Source organism: Heterodontus francisci, chromosome 6 (genome assembly GCF_036365525.1).
Source record: "Heterodontus francisci isolate sHetFra1 chromosome 6, sHetFra1.hap1, whole genome shotgun sequence".
NCBI lineage: Eukaryota > Metazoa > Chordata > Chondrichthyes > Heterodontiformes > Heterodontidae > Heterodontus > Heterodontus francisci.
This window is the reverse complement of record NC_090376.1, coordinates 39786783-39807857: the sequence shown is the minus strand read 5'-3', so window position 1 is coordinate 39807857 and position 21075 is coordinate 39786783. Positions and strand designations below refer to the sequence as shown.

Below are 21075 nucleotides of genomic sequence, written 5' to 3'. Positions count from 1 at the left end.
AAAGAAGATTGAGGGAAGATTTAATAGAAGTGTACAAGATTATGACAGGCTTAGATAAGTTAGACAAGGAAAAACTGTTCCCATTAACTAATGGTACAAGGACTAGGGGACGCAGATTGAAAGTTTTGGGCAAGAGATGCAGGGGGATTATGAGAAAGCACTTTTTAACACAGCAGGTGGTAATGACCTGGAACTCGCTGCCCACAAGGATGGTGAAAGCGGAACCAATCAATGACTTCAAGAGGAAGTTGAATGGCCACCTGAGAGCAGGGTTACGGGGTTTGAGCTGGAGAGTGGGACTGACAGGATTTCTCTGTGGGGAGCCGGCATGGACTCAATGGGCCAAATGGCCTCCATCTGTGCCGTAAAATGACTCTACAACTCTATGACCAATGCCCTCTTCAAAAGGGCTAGCCAATACATCCATTTTCACAGCAGTCCAGACAGTCAAGCTGAGAGAAACATTGGTTTCGGAGCCATCGCTGGATTTTCCCAGGTGCTGGGTGTCATCAGCTGCACACGTGGCCATTAAGGCCTCCACAGGATAGCCAGTAGTCTTCATCAACTGTAAGGGCTTCCACTCATTCAGTGTCTGTGACCACCACAAATGGATCCTGCATGTGTGTGCACGGTACCCTGGAAGCAGCCATGATGCTTGCATACTAAGGCAGTCCCAGGTGCTTGAGCTTTTCTCTTACCCCGCTCCTTCAAGGATGGATTCTGGGAGACAAGGGCCACCCACTAAAGAGATGGCTACTTATTTCTGTGAGGACCCCAAGCACAGATCCAGAGGAGAGGTACACCACATGCAACGGGCAACCCGAGTGATCATCAAGCTGGCCATAGGTCCTTTGAAGATTCGATCCAGGTGCCTAGATCGATCTGGTGGCACCCTTAAATATGCCCCATCAGGGATCTTGCGTATTGTGGTCCTCTGCTGTGCTGTACACAACTTGGTGCTACACAGTGGGGGAGACATTGAACAATGAGGATATAATGGAGTGTCACACCTCCTCAGACTATGAGAATGTGGAGGAGGCTGGTTACCAGGCGATGCATCATGAAGGACACCAGGGGCCACAGGAAAGATGCAATGAAATACGCACAATAGAGGCTTGGGACAAGCATTTCAGATTCTACCTGATCCTTCCATTCCAATAATCCTTCACTTTCCTGCTGCACTATTGCCATTTCCTTCATTTAACATCCCATCACCCTGTGCCCAGTGACACCTCAGTCTTCATCATGGGGAAAGTAATGACCACATGTGATCCAGTCCCTTCCAGCCAGCCCTTGGGGTGAGCCAGGTTACTCCTGAAGTCCCAGAGGGGCAAAAGTAATGGAAGGAGATATCACCCCAATGCAGTACAATGCAGGAGGGATGATATGCTAAATGAATCATCAAATGAGGCCATATGGGTGGAGGTCAGAAATAAAAAAGGGGCAGCCACACTACTAGGAGTGTTCTATAGACCCCCAAATAGTGAGAGGGAGATAGAAGAACAAATATGTCGGCAAATATCTGAGTGCAAAAAAACTATAGGGCAATAATAGTTGGGGATTTCAACTACCCTAATATCAGCTGGGGGGATACAAGCAGTGTGAGGGGAACATATGGCACAAAATTCTTGAACTGCATTCAAGAGAACATTTTTAGCCAGCACATAACAAGACCAATGAGAGGGGGCGCAATTCTAGATTTAGTCTTTGTTAATGCAGCTGGGCAAGTGGATGAAGTAGTAGTGGGTGACCATTTTGGAGATAGCGACTATAATAGTTAGTTTTAATATAATCATGGAAAAGGACAAAGATAAAACAGGAGTAATAGTTCTAAATTAGGGGAAGGCAAATTTTACAAAACTGAGGTGTTCTGGCGAAAGTGGACTGGATACAGCTACTTCAAGGAAAGTCAGTGGCAAGCCAGTGGGAGGCATTCAAAAGTGAAATTCTACAGGAACAGTGAAGGCATATCCCCACAAAGATACAGGGTGATACGGCCAAATCGAGAGCCCTCTGGTTATCTAGAAGCTTACAGGGTAAGTTAAAGCAGAAAAAGAAAGCTTATGATGAACACAAAAGTCCGAGTGTATCAGGCCTGTGTCCTCAGTACCTTGCTCTACGGCAGCGAGGCCTGGACAACGTATGCCAGCCAAGAGCGACGTCTCAATTCATTCCATCTTCGCTGCCTTCGGAGAATACTTGGCATCAGGTGGCAGGACTATATCTCCAACACAGAAGTCCTTGAAGCGGCCAACACCCCCAGCTTATACACACTACTGAGTCAGCGGCGCTTGAGATGGCTTGGCCATGTGAGCCGCATGGAAGATGGCAGGATCCCCAAAGACACATTGTACAGCGAGCTCGCCACTGGTATCAGACCCACCGGCCGTCCATGTCTCCGTTATAAAGACGTCTGCAAACGCGACATGAAATCGTGTGACATTGATCACAAGTCGTGGGAGTCAGTTGCCAGCATTCGCCAGAGCTGGCGGGCAGCCATAAAGACAGGGCTAAATTGTGGCGAGTCGAAGAGACTTAGTAGTTGGCAGGAAAAAAGACAGAGGCGCAAGGGGAGAGCCAACTGTGCAACAGCCCCAACAAACAAATTTCTCTGCAGCACCTGTGGAAGAGCCTGTCACTCCAGAATTGGCCTTTATAGCCACTCCAGGCGCTGCTTCACAAACCACTGACCACCTCCAGGCGCGTATCCATTGTCTCTCGAGATAAGGAGGCCCAAAAGAAAAGATGATCACAAAAAAACTTAATACTTTAGAAAGCCTAGAGGAGTGTAGAAAGTGCAGGAGTGAAGTAAAAAAGGAAATTAGAAAAGCAAAGAGAGGACATGAAAAATTATTGGCAGGTAAAATCCAGGAAAACCCAAAGATGTTTTATCAGTACATTAAGAGCAAGAGGATAACTAAGGAAAGGGTAGGGCCTATCAGAGATGTAAAAGGGAACTTACACGTGGATGCAGAAGATGTGGGCAGGGTTCATAATGAGTTTTTTGTTTCTGTCTTCACAAAGGAGAGAGATGATGCAGACATTGTAGTAAAAGAGGAAGAGTGTGAAATATTAGATACGATAAGTATAATGAGAGAGGAAGTACTGAAGGGTCTGGCATACTTGAACGTGAATAAATTGCCAGGGCTGGATGGATTGCATCCCAGGTTGTTAAAGGAAGCCAGGGAGGAAATAGCAGATGCGCTGAGAATCATCTTCAAATCCTCACTGGATATGGGCGAGGTGCCAGAGGATTGGAGGTCTGCGAAAGTCATACCATCGTTTAAAAAGGGTGCGAGGGATAGGCCAAATAATTATAGGCAGGTCAGTCTGACCTCGGTGTTGGGTAAATTATTAGAATCAATTCTGAGGGACAGGATAAACTGCCACTTAGAAAGGCACAGATTAATTAGGGATAGTCAGCATGGATTTGTAAAGGGAAGGTCATGTCTTACTAACTTGTTTCAGTTTTTTGAGGAAGTAACAAGGAGGATTGATGAGGGTAGTGCAGTGGATGTGGTCTACATGGATTTTAGTAAGGCATTTGACAAGGTCCCACATGGCAGACCGGTCAGTAAAATGAAAGCCCATGGGATACAGGAGAATGTGGCAGGTTGGATCCAAAATTGGCTCAGTGACAGGAAACAAAGGGTTGTAGTCGATGGATGTTTTTGCGAATGGAAAGCTGTTTCCAGTGGTGTTCCACAGGGCTCAGTGTTGGGACCCTTGCTGTTTGTGGTAAAAGTTAATGATTTGGACTTAAATGTGGGAGGCATGATTGGGAAATTTGCTGATGACACAAAAATTGGCCGTGTGGTTGAAAGTGAAGAGGATAGCTGCAGACTCCAGAATGATATCAATGGTTTGGTTGAGTGGGCAGAAAAGTGGCAAATGGAATTCAATCCAGAGAAGTGTGAGGTAATGCATTTGGGGAGGGCAAACAAAGCGAGGGAATACACAATAAATGGGAGGATATTGAGAGGGGTAGAAGTGAGAGACCTTGGAGTGCGTGTGCACAGGTCCCTGAAGGTGGCAGGACAGGTAGAGTGGTGAAGAAGGTATATGGAATGCTATCCTTTATTGGCTGAGGTATCGAATACAAAAGTAGGGATGTAATGCTGGAACTGTATAAAATGCTGCTTAGGCCACAGCAGCAGTGTTACTAACAGTTCTGGTCACCACATTACAGGAGGACATAATAGCTCTGGAGAGAGTACAGAGGAGATTTACAAGAATGTTGCCAAGGCTTGAAAGTAGCTGCTATGAGGAAAGATTGGGTCGGTTAGGGTTACTTTCCTTGGAACAGAGGAGGCTGAGGGGTGACTTAATTGAGGTGTGCAAAATTATGAGGGGCCGAGATAGAGTAGACAGGAAGGAGTTGTTTGCCCTGGTGGAGGTGTCAGTTACCAGGTGATTGGTAGAAGGATTAGAGGGGACATGAAGAAAACTTTTTCACCCGGAGGGTGGTGGGTGTCTGGAATTCACTGCCAGGAATGGTGGTGGAGGCAGAAACCCTGAACTCATATAAAGGGTACCAGGACATGCACCTGAAGTGTTGTAACCTGCAAGGCTATGGATCAGGTGCTGGAAGGTGGGATTAAATTGGGCGGCTAGATTTTTCGGCCAGCCCAGACACAATGGGCTAAATGGCCTCCTTCTGTGCCATAATTTTTCTATGGCTCTATGGTGCTATAGTACAGCTTTATTGCTAAAAACAGACAAAAGAAGTAAATCTTTAACAATGTTTTCACTCATGAATTCCAAGTACAGCTAGGTGCTCTTAAATTTTTTTATGCATGCTTTTACATGGTGCACCCCCTGAGCTTGCAGCTGAGGTAGAGGCTGTCTGCTGACCTTGCTGCCCCATGGCTTGGGATGACCTTGGCAGCTGTACTCTGGCTGCCTGAGGCCCAAAGGGCCCCATTATACTGAGGGGCTTCTGCAGAGATGCAGGAGCCACCTCTGTTATTGAAGCTTCATGAGGCACTGGTGTCACTAGCCACTGTCCACACCAGGGGCACCCTGAGAAGAGCACCAGATGCAGAAGGCAGCCGCTGCTCCTCCCTTATAAGTCACATTTGTACATCCCTGCTGACCTGAGTAGTCCAAGGACCTGGGGGAAAAGCCAGGTGCCTTGTCCCCCTCTCACCCAGCCATTGATGCACATGGACTCATGGACTCGGCAATGGTGTGCAGGTCTGCGCACATCTCTGGCTTTCACTGAGTGGTTTGATGGATCAGGCTGTCCATGAGTGTCCACAGTCTCTCGATGGAGGAAGACATGCACACTGATGAGAGTGAAATGGCAGCACTCATGGCTTGGATGGAAACCTCCACTATCTGAGCCAGGGTGCGCATACCCTCTGGAAGCTCTGACAGATCTTCACACACCTCTTGCTGTAGCACCAGCATCTGCTGCCTTACTGACAACTGTAGAGGCATGTCATGAGCCTGAGGCCTCAGCTGTCACAGCCTTTGTCAGCTGCTCAGGCATGTCTGTGGTGTGCTCACAAGGTTGCAACCTCGAATCTAAGCGCGAATGAATACCCAGCAACGTGAGAGCATCTGCGCTGGTGGAGGGTGTGGGGAAATAATGTGACTATGCATCCTCTGAGGTCCCCTCTTCCTCCTCGGAGGTGGGCAGCTGTCCCCTGGTCATGGCAGCCCTCTGCTGTTGTTGCTGACCTGCGTTAGAGAAAAGATAGATTAAAGGGTTTTGCGCTTCCCATCACGTCCTTCCTACTACTACTTGTGTGGAGATCCTCGTGTCCAGTAGACGACACAGGAGCACCATGCCTCATGCATACCAAAGGCTCCCTTGTACCCATCCATGAGGCTACTCACTCTCTTGTGACCGCACTCCTGTCCCACCATCTGTGATGGAGCGGCCACAATGCTGCCTTGCCAAGTCCAATGCCACCTCCACAATTGGCATCAGGATAGCTAAGAAGGGAACCCTGCTGCCGGTCTGCACCCTTTCCTTCACGTTATGGGCTCTCTTTTGCTGCAGGCCCAAGATAAATAATGTTAGTCGCTCAACAAAGACAAGCACAACTCCTAAGCCGGTAGCAGCCTAGTTGCCCATGATGGGGGCATACAAATGCCTCCTGCATGCGGCCACTCTGGAGCGACCTTGCTACAGAAAACACTGACAGATGAGCGCCCATTAACCGAGATGCAGCTATGCCTCTGACAAGATATGCTGCTGCCTGACCCCATTTCCATCGATTGAGTAGGCATTTCCTCTTCACCAACTTCAGTCTCACATGTTGTCACATGTAAACCCCTAAGGGAAGCAACGTGCGGAGTACTCATCTTGGCTGAACGAGTAAGGTCATTCACCTGCTATGACACTGCAGGTTTGTTTGATCATGTTGCTGTCCCTGGGAAAGAGGACCTCCCGCCTTTCCCGAGTAGCCTGGAGGAGAGTCTGCAAGGAGGCATCACTAAACCTTGGGGCCACCCAAGACATTCTTTCTGCAATGCCTTTAGATGCCTCTTTCCAAGGCCTTCAGTGTGGTTAACATTGATGGCAGCAGTGTTCTTTAAAGCAGCAGGGTGCTTCACTGCAGCAGGTTGTTCAATGAATAAGCGATATTCAATTTAGCAGGGTTGTATTCAATTCAGCAGGGTTGTTCAATGAAGCGGCAATATTCAATTCAACAGGATTGTTCAATGAAGTAGCGATATTCAGTGAGGCAGGGTTCATCAAAGAAACAGTGATATCCAAAAAGTGCTGGCTTTTAAATATGCCGCCAGCACCTCCAGCCACATCACCTGACGCCCCTTCTGCTGCCTCACTGCCCGCCCCTGCTCCCTGACTGGTCGCCAACCACCCCCTCCCCCCACGCCCCCCCCCCCCCACCGCGTACCAGCAGTTAATTGGCCAGTTGCCTCAAGATTGTTTGCTCCTGGTCGCTCACCTCGCAAGTGGCATTGGCACCAGCTTTCGGTCTAAAAGTTGGGACCTCAGGCCTACCCACAACATCCAGCTCAACTGTTCCAATATTGTCCTGTCTGGCCTTCCATCCAAACTCTGTTGCCAATAAATATTCTGCTCCTTTTGTACAACCCTCTTCTTTTTACCCTAAAGATGGTGGCTGTACTTTCAGTCATCAAGGTCTATCCTCCAGAATTCCCTTCTAAAATCCTTTGCCTTTTCAATCTCTTCACTTAAAACTCCTCCTTAAAAGCCACCTCACCCTTCCTAATATCCCGTTCTTTGGCTCGATGTCAATATTTTTCCATGCACCTCTGTGAAGTATCAATGAGACATTTTTCTTTATTAAAGGTGCTATATAAATCAAGCTGTTGCTGTCAAAATGCTCTTCATCTCATTTTCTTGGGTCTGAGTCTGTAAGGTGGGCCTTACAGGTTGTGCTCAGATTAGAGGATCTGAGATAGCGCTGCCAGCAACTTCTTCACATCTTTGAACAGGTAAGTATTTGTTTTAAAGACCAGCAAGACAATTACTCAGGCTGTAGGCCTCTAAATTTACACAGAAGCCAGAAGATCCCAAAATTGGCAGACAGTAGCAGTCTAAAGCCTGCAGCAGAACTCAAGTTTCCTGAGGCACACAACCATTTACTGAGGCATTTGTATGCCTGGCAGAAGGCCAGAGAATGCTAATTAGCTAGACTATGATATTATTCTCGCTAAATTTAGCTCCAGTTAGTGCAGTGCAGTAGCCCACTGCTCAACCATGCTGGAGTGGGAAAAGAGAAAATTCTGCTCAAGTAACTCTACCCCTATAAACCTCACATCATAGAAACATAGAAAATAGGAGCAGAAGTAGGCCATTTGGCCCTTTGGGCCTGCTCCGCCATTCAAAACAGATCATGGCTGATCGTCTAATTCAGTACCCTGTTCCCGCTTTCTCCTCAAATCCCTTGATCCCTTTGGCATTAAGAAATATATCTGTCTCCTTCTTTAATACATTTAATGACTTGGCCTCCACTGCCTTCTGCGGTAGAGAATTCCACAGGTTCACCAACCTCTGAGTGAAGAAATTTCTCCTCATCTCAGTTCTAAATGGTATACTCCACATCCTGAGACTGTCACCCCTGGTTCTGGACTCCCCAGCCATTGGGAACATCCTCCCTGCATCTGGCCTGTCTAGTCCTGTTAGAATTTTGTAGGTTTCTATGAGATCCCCCTTCATTCTTCTAAACTCTAGTGAATATAGGCCTAGTCGACCCAATCTCTCCTCATACGTCAATCCTACCATCCCAGGAACCAGCCACGTAAATCTTCTTTGCACTGCCTCCGTGGCAAGAACATCCTTCCTCAGATAAGGTGACCAAAACTGTACACAATACTCCAGATGTGGTCTCACCAAGGCCCTGTATAACTGCAGTAAGACATCCTTGCTCCTGTACTCAAATCCTTTTGCAATGAAGGCCAACATACCATTCGCCTTCCTAACTGCTTGCTGCACCTGAATGCTTGCTTTCAGCGACTGGTGTACAAGGACACCCAGGTCTCATTGCACCTCCCCCTTTCCCAATCTATCACCATTCAGATAATAATCTGACTTTCTGTTTTTACAGCCAAAGAAATAACCTCACATTTATCCACGTTATACTACATCTGCCATGCATTTGTCCACTCACCCAACTTGTCCGAATCACATTGGAACCTCTTTGCATCCTCCTCACAGCTCACATTCCCCCCAGCTTTGTGTCATCTGCAAACTTGGAAATGTTACATTTAGTTCCCTCACCCAAGTCGTTAATATATATTGTGAATAGCTGGGGCTCAAGCATTGATCCCTGCGGTGCCCCACCAGTCACTGCCTGCCACCCGGAAAAAGACCCATTTATTCCTACTGTCTGTTTCTTGTCTGTCAGCCAGTTCTCAATCCATGCCAGTATATTACCCCCAATCCCATGTGCTTTAATTTTGCACACTAACCACCTATGTGGGACCTTATCAAATACCTTCTGAAAATCCAAATACACCACATCCATTGGTTCTCCCTTATCTATTCTACTAGTCGCATCTTCAAAAAACTCCAGTAAACCCATGCTGACTTTGTCCAGTCCCATTTATGCTTTCCAGGTGTTCTGCTTTCACATCCTTTATGATAGACTCTAGCATTTTCCCCACTGCTGATGTAAGGCTAACTGGTCTGTAATTCCTTGCTTTTTCTCTCTCTCCTTTTTTAAATAGTGGGGTTACGTTTTCCACCCTCTAATCTATAGGAACTGCTCCAGAGTCTATAGAATTTTGGAAGATGACCACCAATGCATCCACTATTTCCAGGGCCACTTCCTTTAGTACACTGGGATGTAGATTATCAGGCCCCGGGGATTTGTCAGCCCTTAACCCCATTAATTTCCCTGGCTCTATTTTTTTATGAATACTGATTTCATTCAGTTCCTCCCTCTCATTAGACCCTTGGTTTCCTAACATTTCTGGGAGGTTATTTGTGTCTTCCTTAGTGAAGACAGAACCAAAGTATGTGTTTAATTGTTCTACCATTTCTTTGTTCCCCATTATAATTTCCCCCGTTTCTGACTGTAAGGGACCTACATTTGTCTTCACTAATCTTTTTCTTTTCACATATTTATAGAAGTTTTTACAGTCAGTTCCCTGCAAGTTTACTCTCATACTCTTATTTCCCCCCGCTTAATCAACCTCTTTGTCCTCCTTTGCTGAATTCTAAACTGCTGCCAATGCTCAGACTTGCTGTTTTTTCTGGCAATTTTATATGCTTCCTCCTTGGATCTATCCCTAATTTCTTTTGTAAGCCACGGTTGAGCCCCTTTCTGGTTTTATTTTTGCACCAGACTGGAATGAATAATTGTCATTCTTGCACACGTTCTTTAAATATTATCCATTGCCTATCCACCATCAACCATTTTAGTAAAGTTCCCTAATCTACCGTAGCCAACTCAAGCCTCATACCTTTGTAATTTCCTTTATTTAGATTCAGGAACCTAGTTTCAGATTCAACTACTTCATTCTCCATCTTAATGAAGAATTCTATCATATTATGGTCGCTCCTCCCCAAGGGACCACGCACAACAAGATTGTTAATTAATCCTTTCTCATTGCATTCTATGATCCTATGATGGTATTATGTACTGTGAGGTTTATAGGGGTAGATTTATTTGAGCAGAATTGTGTCCTTTCTTTTATGTTGCCTTTCTTTGTTCTTCCTACAAAAATACATCACTTCACACTTCTCTGCATTAAATTTCATCTGCCATGTGTCATCCCTACCTCCAAGTTAAAAATAATCCTAGATGTGATGGCGTAATTTGAAAGCTCTAAGATCATTACAGTTTTCAAATAATGTAGTCAATCTCAGGACCCATTATTCTTCAATATATTTTAAGCACAAATATAACTTTAGAAAAAAGAAAAGAAGAATGTCACATGTTCGAAGCATAACCAAATAATTTGAATGTATAATTAGAATATTTTTATTAAAATGTTATGTAATTTTTAATTGCTATCTAATTATCACCATTAGCTTCAACAAGAAAGGAGTCCTCATTCAAATGTGCTACATGCTGTGGAAGGATTTGCACTTGTTTTGCTTTGTAGTTGTCAGATTGCAACACGAAGGTTGGCTGTTTCTATCCTGAAGGAAGTTCGTGCTTTGTTTTCAGCTTTAGGACAGTCAGAGGTATGGATGCTTCTTCTTTCTGTAATTAAAATGTTATTATACATTTTATGAATAAGTGATAAGACTATCTTATGCTTCTGCATTTGCAAAATTGGTAATACAAAACTGGCCATTTTATGTACCTAATATATGTACGAATTACGAGCAGGTGTAGGCCATTCGGCCCTTCGAGCCTGCTCCACCATTCAGCAAGATCATGGCTGATCTGATGATCTGATTGTAACCTCAACTCCACATTCCTGCCTACCACCAATAATCTTTCACTCCCTTGCTTATCAAGAATCTATCTATCTCTGCTTTAAAAATATTCAAAGACTGTACTTCCACCACCTTTTAAGGAAGAGAGTTTCAAAGACTCACGACTCTGAGAGAAAATAATTCTCCTCATCTCTGTCTTAAATGGGTGACCCCTTATTTTTAAGCAGTGACCCCCTAGTTCTAGATTCTCCTACAAGAGGAAACATCCTTTCCATATCCACCCTGTCAAGACCCCTCAGAATCTTATATGTTTCAATCAAGTCGCCTCTTACTCTTCTAAACTCCAGCGGAAACAAGACGAGTCTGTCCAACCTTTCCTCATAAGACAACCTGCCCACCCCAGGTATTAGTCAAGTAAACCTCTCTGAACTGCTTCCAATGCATTTACATCCTTCCTTAAATAAGGAGACCAATACTGTACACAGTACTCCAGATGTGATCTCACCAATGCCCTGTATAACTGAAGCATAACCTCCCTACTTCTGTATTCAATTTGCCTTGCAATAAATGGTAACATTCTATTAGCTTTCCTAATTATGTGCTGTACCTGCATACTATCCTTTTGCTTTTCATGCAAAAGGACACCAATATCCCTCTGTATCTCAGAGCTCCATAATCTCTCACCATTTAGATAATATGCTTCTTTTTTATTCTTCTTGCCAAAATGGATAATTTCACATTTTCCCACATTATACTCCATTTGCCAGATCTTTACCCACTCACTTAACCTATCTATATCCCTTATGTCCTCTTCACAAGTTACTTTCCTACCTATCTTTGTGTCATCAGCAAATTTAACAACCATACCTTCGGTCCCTTCATCCACATCATTTATATAAATTGTAAAAAGTTGAGGTCCCAGCACTGATCCCTGTGGCACACCACTCGTTACATCTTGCTAACCATGAGGAGGTCATAGAATGTTTTCAGGATGGTTTCTTAGAACAGTATGTTCTGGCGCCAACCAGTGAGCAGGCTACACCAGACTAGGTATTGTGCAATAAAAACAAGACATGCTGGAGATACTCAGCAGGTCTGGCAGCATCTGTGGAAAGAGAGTTAACGTTTCGGGTCAGTGACCCTTCTTCGGAACTGACAAATATTAGAAATGTCAAAGGTTATAAGCAAGTGAGGCGGGGGTGGGGCAAGAGATAACAAAGGAGAAGGTGCAGATTGGACAAGGCCGCATAGCTGACCAAAAGGTCATGGAGCAAAGGCAAACAATATGTTAATGGTGTGTTGAAAGACAAAGCATTAGTACAGATAGGGTGTTAACGGACTGAAGATTGAACAGCAGCAAGTACAAACATGAAAAAAAAACAGTGGGTAAGCAAAGAAACATACAAAAAAAAAGTTGTAAAAAAGAAAAAATAACAGAAAATAAAAGTAAAATGGGGGGCCCGTCATGCTCTGAAATTTTTGAACTCAATGTTCAGTCCAGCAGGTATTGTGCAACAAGATAGGATTAATTAATGATCTCATAAAGTAGGCACACCATGCAGCAGCGATCATAATATGATTGGCTTTTACATTCAGTTTGAGGGAGAGAAGAGTGGGTCTAAGACTAGTATTTTAAACTTAAATAAGGGCAATTATGAGGGCATGAAAGCAGAGCTAGCTAAAGTGAACTGGTAAATTAGGCCCTGAATGCCTGGGTTTTAGTGGGAGGAGCAAAAATCCAAGTTGGGAAGGGTTGGAATTTGGGGCAGAACCTGGTTCCACAGGTTTCTTCCCATTTTATTAATGTTCTGAAATTCCAGTATATAAGGGGCAGGTGTAAAAAGTACATCCTTCCCTTTCATTTTGAATAGCAGTCAATCGCAGAAATGACCACCTCCTTCAAACAGAACAGTAAGATGCTCTCTGATTTTTCTGACCCGGCCGTGGAACAGATGCCCAGGAACCACCATCAATAGTATGGTTGCCTGTGCCTTTAATCCACTCCATCACGTCTAGTCCACTTCACATTGGGCTACGCTGTTGGCAGGAAGTTCGAGTCTACCTAACTTCTTGGTGGAACAAAGCTCAAGGAATATCACGCCCCCCCCCCCCCCACCTCCACCTCCACCAAGTACTTACACAAACAGTACAATAGAAGTTCCAAATGATCTGTCACAAAAAATTAAGATAAATTTATAAACAACCACATTTTCATGTAAAATATATTCAAAATAATTCTGTTTTTTATAATTGTGCCTAAACTTGAATGGTTCAATTTGCATATGTATTTTAACATAATATTCTTTCAAACATAGGATGATGATAAGCCAATGATTGAAGTTATGGATCAGCTGTGTTCATCTATTCTGGAGAGTTTTATCCATGTAGCAGCCTCAGATTCAGTAAGTCTAAATAAATTATTGACTGTGAATTTAGGAGACTAAAGGTGCTTTCCAGAGTTAGTCTACACATCTTCAGAAACTACCCAAGGCTAAACAATGCAAATGGTTAATTGTTAAGTAGCGCCCAAAAAGGGAGCAAAGATGGCAAGGCACCCACCCATTCATGCCAACATGAGGCCAGCAATTGAAAATAGTCCTCAAGTAGTCATAAAGCAATGAGAACTGGGGGTTACAGTCAAAGCTTTGATATCCGGCATTTTACCTACTAGCAAGCTCTAATATCCAGAATTTCTAAAATCTCCCAAAGCTCTTCCAGGCCGAGTTTTCCCCAGTGCACGCTCACACATACTAAAGATATATTGGTGCACAGACCCCGAAAGATTAAGGGAAAATTAAAAATTGGCTTTCCCAAAGCTGGGCCCCTGGGCACCACTTGGTCCTCCGGAAATAATTTCAAGACGGAAGGTTCAATCTCCATGCAGACAATGGCAGGTGATAGGGCTCGGTGAGGCACAGCGGACTGTCCCAGTGCCCCATGGTTGTGCCTCTGCCCATCCGAGTGACAACAGGGAAAGGCAGAAACCGCTTTCCATCTCTTGAAGGCGCAAGGCCGAGGCCGACCTTCTCCGTGCGTCGGTTGGTGGTAGCAGGGCTCAAGGGGCATCCAACGGTACCAGAATCAACCCAGTCGGACACCAGGAAACCGGTTGTGAAATTTCCCAACCGGTTCAGTTTGGACCGCCAAAAACTGCGGGTGAAATGCTACCTTGCCTCGGTGATTGGTTCCCTACTCAGTATAATGGGATTCTTGGTCAGAAGTGTTTTGCTTTGGAGTTCCATGTACAACTCTTGATTAACTGAAATTTTTGATTATCCAGCACCTCTCCGGTGCGGCACTTGCTAGATAACAAAGCTTTTACTTGTATATAGAAAAATCAGATAAGAATGACTAATATAGTTATTAGACGAGATAAGTGGGTAATAGTAATTCATTATTTTGGTGACAGATTAAAATAAAACTTTTATGTACAAAGCATATCAAAGTATTAAAAGCCAGGTAAATCCTTTCAGAAATAAATTAACTAGAAATATTACGGAAACTCAGAAATGGCAATTTTAAAAAGTTCACAATTCGCAAATGAAAAGTGTGGATAACATCTAGATCACGTTAAATTGACTTGGGAGACAGCACACCCAGTGGGGATGGTATCACCAACTTTTATATTGCAATTTGAGCCCACAATTTCCAACAGTATCTGCTTGCAAGTTCAGAATTGTCCCTGATAACATATGTAGATGCTTCTGAAGTTTCAACTGCATCATTAGTCAGGTGAAAAATTAGTTTTAGGCAATAGGCAGGCTCTATTTAGTAATAGTAATCCCAAGCTGTAATGCGGGCTTCACAGACAAATAGCTTATTTTCTCCACTATCAACTGCCTCATTCTTTCCTTCCTTCCTTCCCCTTCCACCCTCATTTGTCATATCCCATTCCACGCCAAATCCTGCTCACTCATTCACTGATGTCTTGGCTGGCCTGGTCCCCTCCACATCTCTACCTCACTCTCCTCCTATATGACTTTTAAAACCCATTTCTTTGACTAAGCCTTTGGTCACTCTCTCTAATCTTTCCATCTTTGGCTGCTTGTCTTTTTTTTATTATGCCTCTGTGTTTAAGGCTCAGTGAAATACAGTACTTAATACTGTAGGCCCCAGCACTAAGATAAGTCTTCAGGAGGGAGGTTGGAGTGGGAAGCCAAAGGGTAAGTCCACCACTCCATTTTCAAGATTTATGCTAGGCTGTGGAGGTTAAAATCCACTTACACCCCCACCTTGCACCTCCATAAGGTCTTTCCCATTCATAGAGTAAATACTGTGCTGAATGTGAAAGAAACTTTAACATTCATTTCAGGATAATTAATATTTATAATTTTATACAGACCACCTTAACCTTTGGACACAATGGGGATTTACAGTGGCTGGTAGAGTGGAATGCAGTTTTGGTTAACAGCCATTATGATGTAAAGAGTCCTTCTCATGTCTGGATATTTGCACAGTCTGTGAAAGATCCGTGGGTTCTGTGCCTCTTCAGCTTCCTCAGACTGGAGAATCTTCCAAAGCATTGCCCTACTGCACTTAGCTATGCCTGGCCATATGCTTTTACCAGATTGCAGCTGTTGATGCCTCACATTGATCCTAAGTAAGTAACACTGAATATATTGGTTTATTTTTTAAAGGTGTTGAGAAACCACAGGAGCAATTACTCTGTTATGCTGACCTTTCCCTCTCTCCTTAGCCCTACTCAAGATAGTAGTTATGCAATTTGAAGCAAAACCAGATCTGGTTTAGGCTCTAGACATAATGAAAGGATTTGTTTTTTGACCTGAGTGATTCTAAGCAAAGGCTAAATGCACATTTTCCATGTAATGGCTGTACCACTCAAAGAAACCAAGGGAGCTTGTGGAGGCACTGTTAAGTGGAAATGGGTAGGCAGTGTGAAGGGGCTCATGTGGAACATAAACACTGGCATAGATCTGCTGAGCTGAATTGTCTGTAAATTCTTTGTAATACTGTGCATAGTTCTAGCAGACAGTAAGTGGTTTAAGATAGACTACAATTTCAGATTTCTGCTGTTCTATATTTTGCAGTAGTCCTATGTACACAAAAAAAGTGAGTACAGCAAGTGGTGGGGACAACTATGTGACCCTTTGGAGGAACTATCTTATCCTTTGCTTTGGAGTAGCGAAACCCAGTATCATGAGCCCTGGTCACCTTAGAGCTTCAACTCCAGAAATCATGGCTACAACTCCTGATGGTAGCTATAACTATGATAACAAGGTACCAATTTTTTTTATTTAACATGAGGGTAAACTTAATGCTTTGCAGCTAACTTTCTACAGAAAAATCAAAGCTGTTGAGATGAATTTTAAAAATTTATTTTGAGAATATTGTTAATTTTGAGGTGATTCCAGTAGTGTGGTATGTCTCAAAAAACGTGTGGCACTTTAATGAGCTAATGTGTATGTTGAATCATCTAGTTTCTGTAGGGAGGAGCTGAGGGAAACAATATGGCTTCCTGTTGGAAGAGAGGAAAGAAATCAAACGAGTTAATCGGAATGTTTTTGCTCATTGTCAGCTTGGCTTAGTGGTAGTACCCTACCTCTGAGTCAATAGACTTGAACACATTTTTTTAAAAAGACTTGTAGTTATATAGTGCCTTTCACAACCACTAAAGCACTTTACAGCCAGTGAAGTACTTTTGAAGTCACTGTTGTAATGACAGAATTGCAGCAGCCAACTTACGTACTGCAAGCTCCCATAAAAGCAATGTGATAATGACCAAAAAATCTGTTGTTTTTGTGATGCTGATTGAGGGTAAATATTAGTCAGGACATTGGGGATAAATCCCTTGTTCTTCTTCAAAATAGTGCCCTGAGTTCTTTTACACCCACCTGAGAAGGCAGACAGGGCCTCAGTTTAACGTCTCATCCAAAAGATGGGGGCAGTGTTCTAGCGAACCACATAAATAGAGAAGTAGAGAGGGTTTTAAACTGAATAGTGGGGGCAAGGGATCAAATTTGGGAAGATATGGTAAATCAAGGAGTAGAGACAAGGCATGAGAGAAAGGTATTAATATGGGAAATAGAGTCATAGAGTTATACAGTACAGAAACAGGCCCTTCGGCCCATCGTGTCTGTTAGGCCATCAAGCACCTAAATATTCTAATCTCATTTGCCAGCACTTGGCCCGTAATCTTGTATGCTATGGCGTTTCAAGTGCTCATCTAAATACTTCTTAAATGTTGTGAGGGTTCCTGCCTCTACCACCTCTTCAGGCAGTGCTTTCCAGATTCCAACCACCCTCTGGGTGATTTTTTTTCCTCAAATCCTCTCTAAACCTCCTGCACATTACCTTAAATCTATGCCCCTTGGTTATTGACCCGCTGCGCTAAGGGAAAAAAGTTTCTTCCTATCTAACCTATCAATGCCCTTCATAACTTTGTATATCTCAATCATTTCTCCCCTTAGCATTCTCTGCTCTAAAGAAAACAACCCTAGCCTTTTCAGTCTCTCTTCATAGCTGAAAATGCTCCAGCCCAGGAAACATCCTGGTGAACCTCCTCTGCATCCTCTCCAGTGCAATCACATCCTTCACACCCTACACAGTGTGCCCAGAGTGTGCTTAGGGTAAAGAAGTATGCGATAGGTGTGCCCAAGAGTGCTCTAAGCGTGCCCAGGATGGGCACGGAGAGAGCAAAGGTATAATGGGGTGACCAAGAGTGTGTTGTAGTGCCCAAATGTGTTCTCGGTGTACCCAAGTGTGTGTTCGAGATGCCCAAGGGGGTGCTCGGTGTGACCAAGTGTCTTTAGGCGTGCCCAAGTCTGTGCTAGGTGAAGGCAACTGCGCGCTAGGAGTGACCAGATTGTGCTCAGTTTGTTTAAGTGTGTGATAGGGGTTTTCAAGTGTGTACTAGGGGGTGATCCGAGTGTGATAGAGGCGCATAAGACAGTGATCAGTGTGCACAGAGTGTGACCAAGAGTGTACTGGAGAATAACAAGTGTGTGTTACGTGTGACTGAGTGTGTGCTAGGAGTGAGCAAGTGTGTGCCTGGGGTGCGCAAGAGCCTGCTAGGGGTGCCCAGGAGTGTTCTAGCTGTGCACTAGAGTGAGAAAGGGGAGCCCAGCTTGTGATAGAGGTGGCAAAGTTCATACTTAGTTTGCCCAGAGTGTGCTAGGGCTGTCCAGGAGCATGCTAGAGAATGACAAGGGTGTTCTACTGGTGCCCAAAATTGTGCTAGGAGAGCCCAAATTGTGCTAGGGTTGTTCAATTGGGTGATAGGGGTGCCCGAGAGTGTACTAGGGGCACCCAGGGTGTGAGGGGTGTGCCCAGTGTGTTATGAAGGTACCATAGAAAGTGATCAGTTTTCCCAGAGCGAACTAGGGTCTCAAAGCCTGTGATCGAGAATGACAAGAGTGTTCTAGGGTTGCCCAAGAGTGTACGAGGAGTGAGAAACTGTGTAATAGGGGTGCCCAAGATTGTGGTAGGGGTGACAAACATGTGCTAGCATGTCCAAGTGTCTGCTAGGTCTGCCCAAGTGTGGGCCAGTTTGCCCAAATATGTGCTCGGAGTGTCCAGCGATTGCTAAGTGTGCCCAGGAAGGTGCTAGGCCTGCACAAGATTGAGGTAAAGGTGGCCAAGAGAATGATGGTGTGCCCAAGAGTGCGCTAGGTGATGGCAAGTGAGTGGGAGGAGTGTCCAGATTGTCATAGGATTGTCAAAGTGTATGGTATGGGTGCAGAGTGTTTTAGGGGTGCCCAAGACTGGGCTAGGTTTTGCGCAAATGTGTGATTAGTGTGCCCAAGAGTGTTCTAGGCGTGGCCAAATGTGGACCAGGATTGCCCAGGGTGTTATGGGGTGACTAAACATGTGCTAGAGATGGGCAGGAGTGGTCTAGGTTGTCAAGTGTGTGATGGGGTGCCGAAGAGTGGGCTAGGATTGGCCAAATTTCTGCTTATTGTGCCCACACTGTGCTTGTGTGCCCAAGAATTAGAAAAAAGGGTGCCCAAGATTGAGATGTAGGATGGCAGCACTGAGATAAGGGTGCCCAGTATGTGCTAGGGTTGCAGAAGTGTGTACTAGGGGTGTCTAACTAAGAGTGTGCTAGGTGATGGCACATATATTAGGAGTGCCCAGATTATGCTAGTGATGCACAAGAGTGTACTTGGGGATGGCAAGAGTGTACTAGTTGTGTCCAAGTGTGTACTAAGGGTGCCCAGAGATTGCTTGGGGCGACCAGTGTGTGGTACAGGTGCCCAAAAGTGTGCTCAATGTACCCAGAATGTGTGAGGTCTGTCCAAGAGTGTGATATAGAATGACAGGTGTGTGCTATAGGTGACCAAGTGTGCACTAGGAGTAAGTGTGTGCTGCGTGTTCCAAAGTGCATGCGAGGGGTGAATAAACGTGTTCTCGGTGCGCACATGAGTGTCCTAGCTGTGTCCAAGAGTGTATTAGAGGATGGAAAGGGTTTGATAGGCGTGTCCAAGAGAGTGCTGAGGTGCCCAGAAGTGTTTTAGGGGTGCCCGAGTGTGTGAAAGAGGTGGCCAAGGAGGTGCTCGCTGTTCTCAGCGCGTAATGGGGGTGCCCACGTGTGTGCTGAGTGATGACATGTCACAGAATCACAGAATAAGACCGTGCAGAAGAGGCCCTTTGGCCCATCGAGTCTGCACTGATGCATTAAAACACCTGACCTGTCTACCTAATCCCATTTGCCAGCACTTGGCCCATAGCCTTGAATGTTATGACGTGCCACGTGCTCATCCAGGTAATTTTTAAAGGATGTGAGGCAACCTGCCTCTATCACCCTCCCAGGCAGGGCATTCCAGACCGTCACCACCCTCTGGGTAAAAAAGTTCTTCCTCAAATCCCCCTTAAACCTCCCGCCCCTCACCTTAAACTTGTGACCCCTCGTAACTGACCCTTCAACTAAGGGGAACAGCTGCTCCCTTTCCACCCTGTCCATGCCCCTCATAATCTTGTACACCTCGATCAGGTCACCCCTCAGTCTTCTCTGCTCCAGTGAAACAACCCAAGCCTATCCAACCTCTCTTCAAAGCTTAAATGATAAACAGACTGTGATAGGAAGGGTCAGAGCATACAAATCTGAGTAAATCAACAGATATGGCTAGAGGTTACAAAAATAATAAAAGGACGAAACTATAAAGGGTCTCTATCTGAATGCACATAGCATTCGAAACAAAACAGATGAACTGAGAGCACAAATAGAAAAAAATATACGATCTGATAGCCATTACAGAGACATGGCTGCAGGACGACATAGATTGGGACCTGAATATTGAAGGGTATATAGCATTTAGGACGGACAGGAAGCTAGGGAAAGGTAAAGGGGTAGCTCTATTAATTAATGACGGTATTAGTTCAATAGAGAGGGATGACCTAAGTTCAGCAGACCAGGATGTAGAACCAGTTTGAGTAGAGATGAGAAATCATAAAGGCAAGAAGTCATTTGTGAGAGTGGTGTACAGGCCACCTAACATTAACCACACTGTAGGATGGGATATAAAGGAAGAAATAATGGCAGCTTGTCAGAAAGGTACAGCGATAATTATGGGGGATTTTAACCTACATATAGACTGGAAAAATCAGATAGGCAGAGGTAGCCCCTAGGTAGCAGCAATCATAATATGATTGAATTTTACATTCAGTTTGAGGGAGAGAAGAATGGGTCCAAGACTAGTATTTTAAACTTAAATAAGGGCAATTATGAGGACATGAAAGCAGAGATAACTAAAGTGAACTGGCAAATCAAGTTAAGGGATAGGTCAAAAGAAATGCAGTGGCAGACATTTAAGGGGATATTTCAGAATTCGCAGAATAGATACATTTCAACGAAAAAAAAAATTCCAAAGGTGGGCCCCGACATCCATGGTTAACTAAAACAGTTAAAGATAGTATCAAATTTAAAGAAAAAGCCTATAATTGCGCAGGTCCAAAGATTGGACAGAATATAAAAAACAGCAAAGAATGACTAAAAGATTGATAAGGAAGGTAAAATTGAGTATGGGAGAACGCTAGCTAGAAATATAAAGACAGATAGTAAGAGTTTCTATTGATATTTGAAAAACAAAAGAGTTAACAAAGTGTGCGTTGGTCCAATAGAAAGTGAATCTGGGAAATTAATAATGGATAATAAGGAAATGGCAGATGAATTGAACAGGTATTTTGCATCGGTCTTCACTATTGAGGATACAAGTAACATCCCAGTATTAGCCGTAAATCAGGAAATGAAAGGGAGGGAGGAACTCAAGAAAATTACAAGCACG

General features: G+C 44.3%; 1 protein-coding gene across 5 annotated transcripts in view; it reads left to right on the top strand.

The window, feature by feature from the left end:
• LOC137371258 (protein furry homolog) overlaps positions 1-21075 on the top strand; it is a 532970-nt gene that overhangs the window by 228789 nt on the left and 283106 nt on the right. For all 5 annotated transcript variants that reach the window (XM_068033517.1, XM_068033516.1, XM_068033514.1 and 2 more), the window contains exons 19-22: positions 10481-10636; positions 13150-13236; positions 15175-15434; positions 15883-16072. In XM_068033517.1, coding sequence (XP_067889618.1) covers positions 10481-10636; positions 13150-13236; positions 15175-15434; positions 15883-16072 — 693 coding nt within the window. The remainder of the gene's footprint in view (positions 1-10480; positions 10637-13149; positions 13237-15174; positions 15435-15882; positions 16073-21075) is intronic.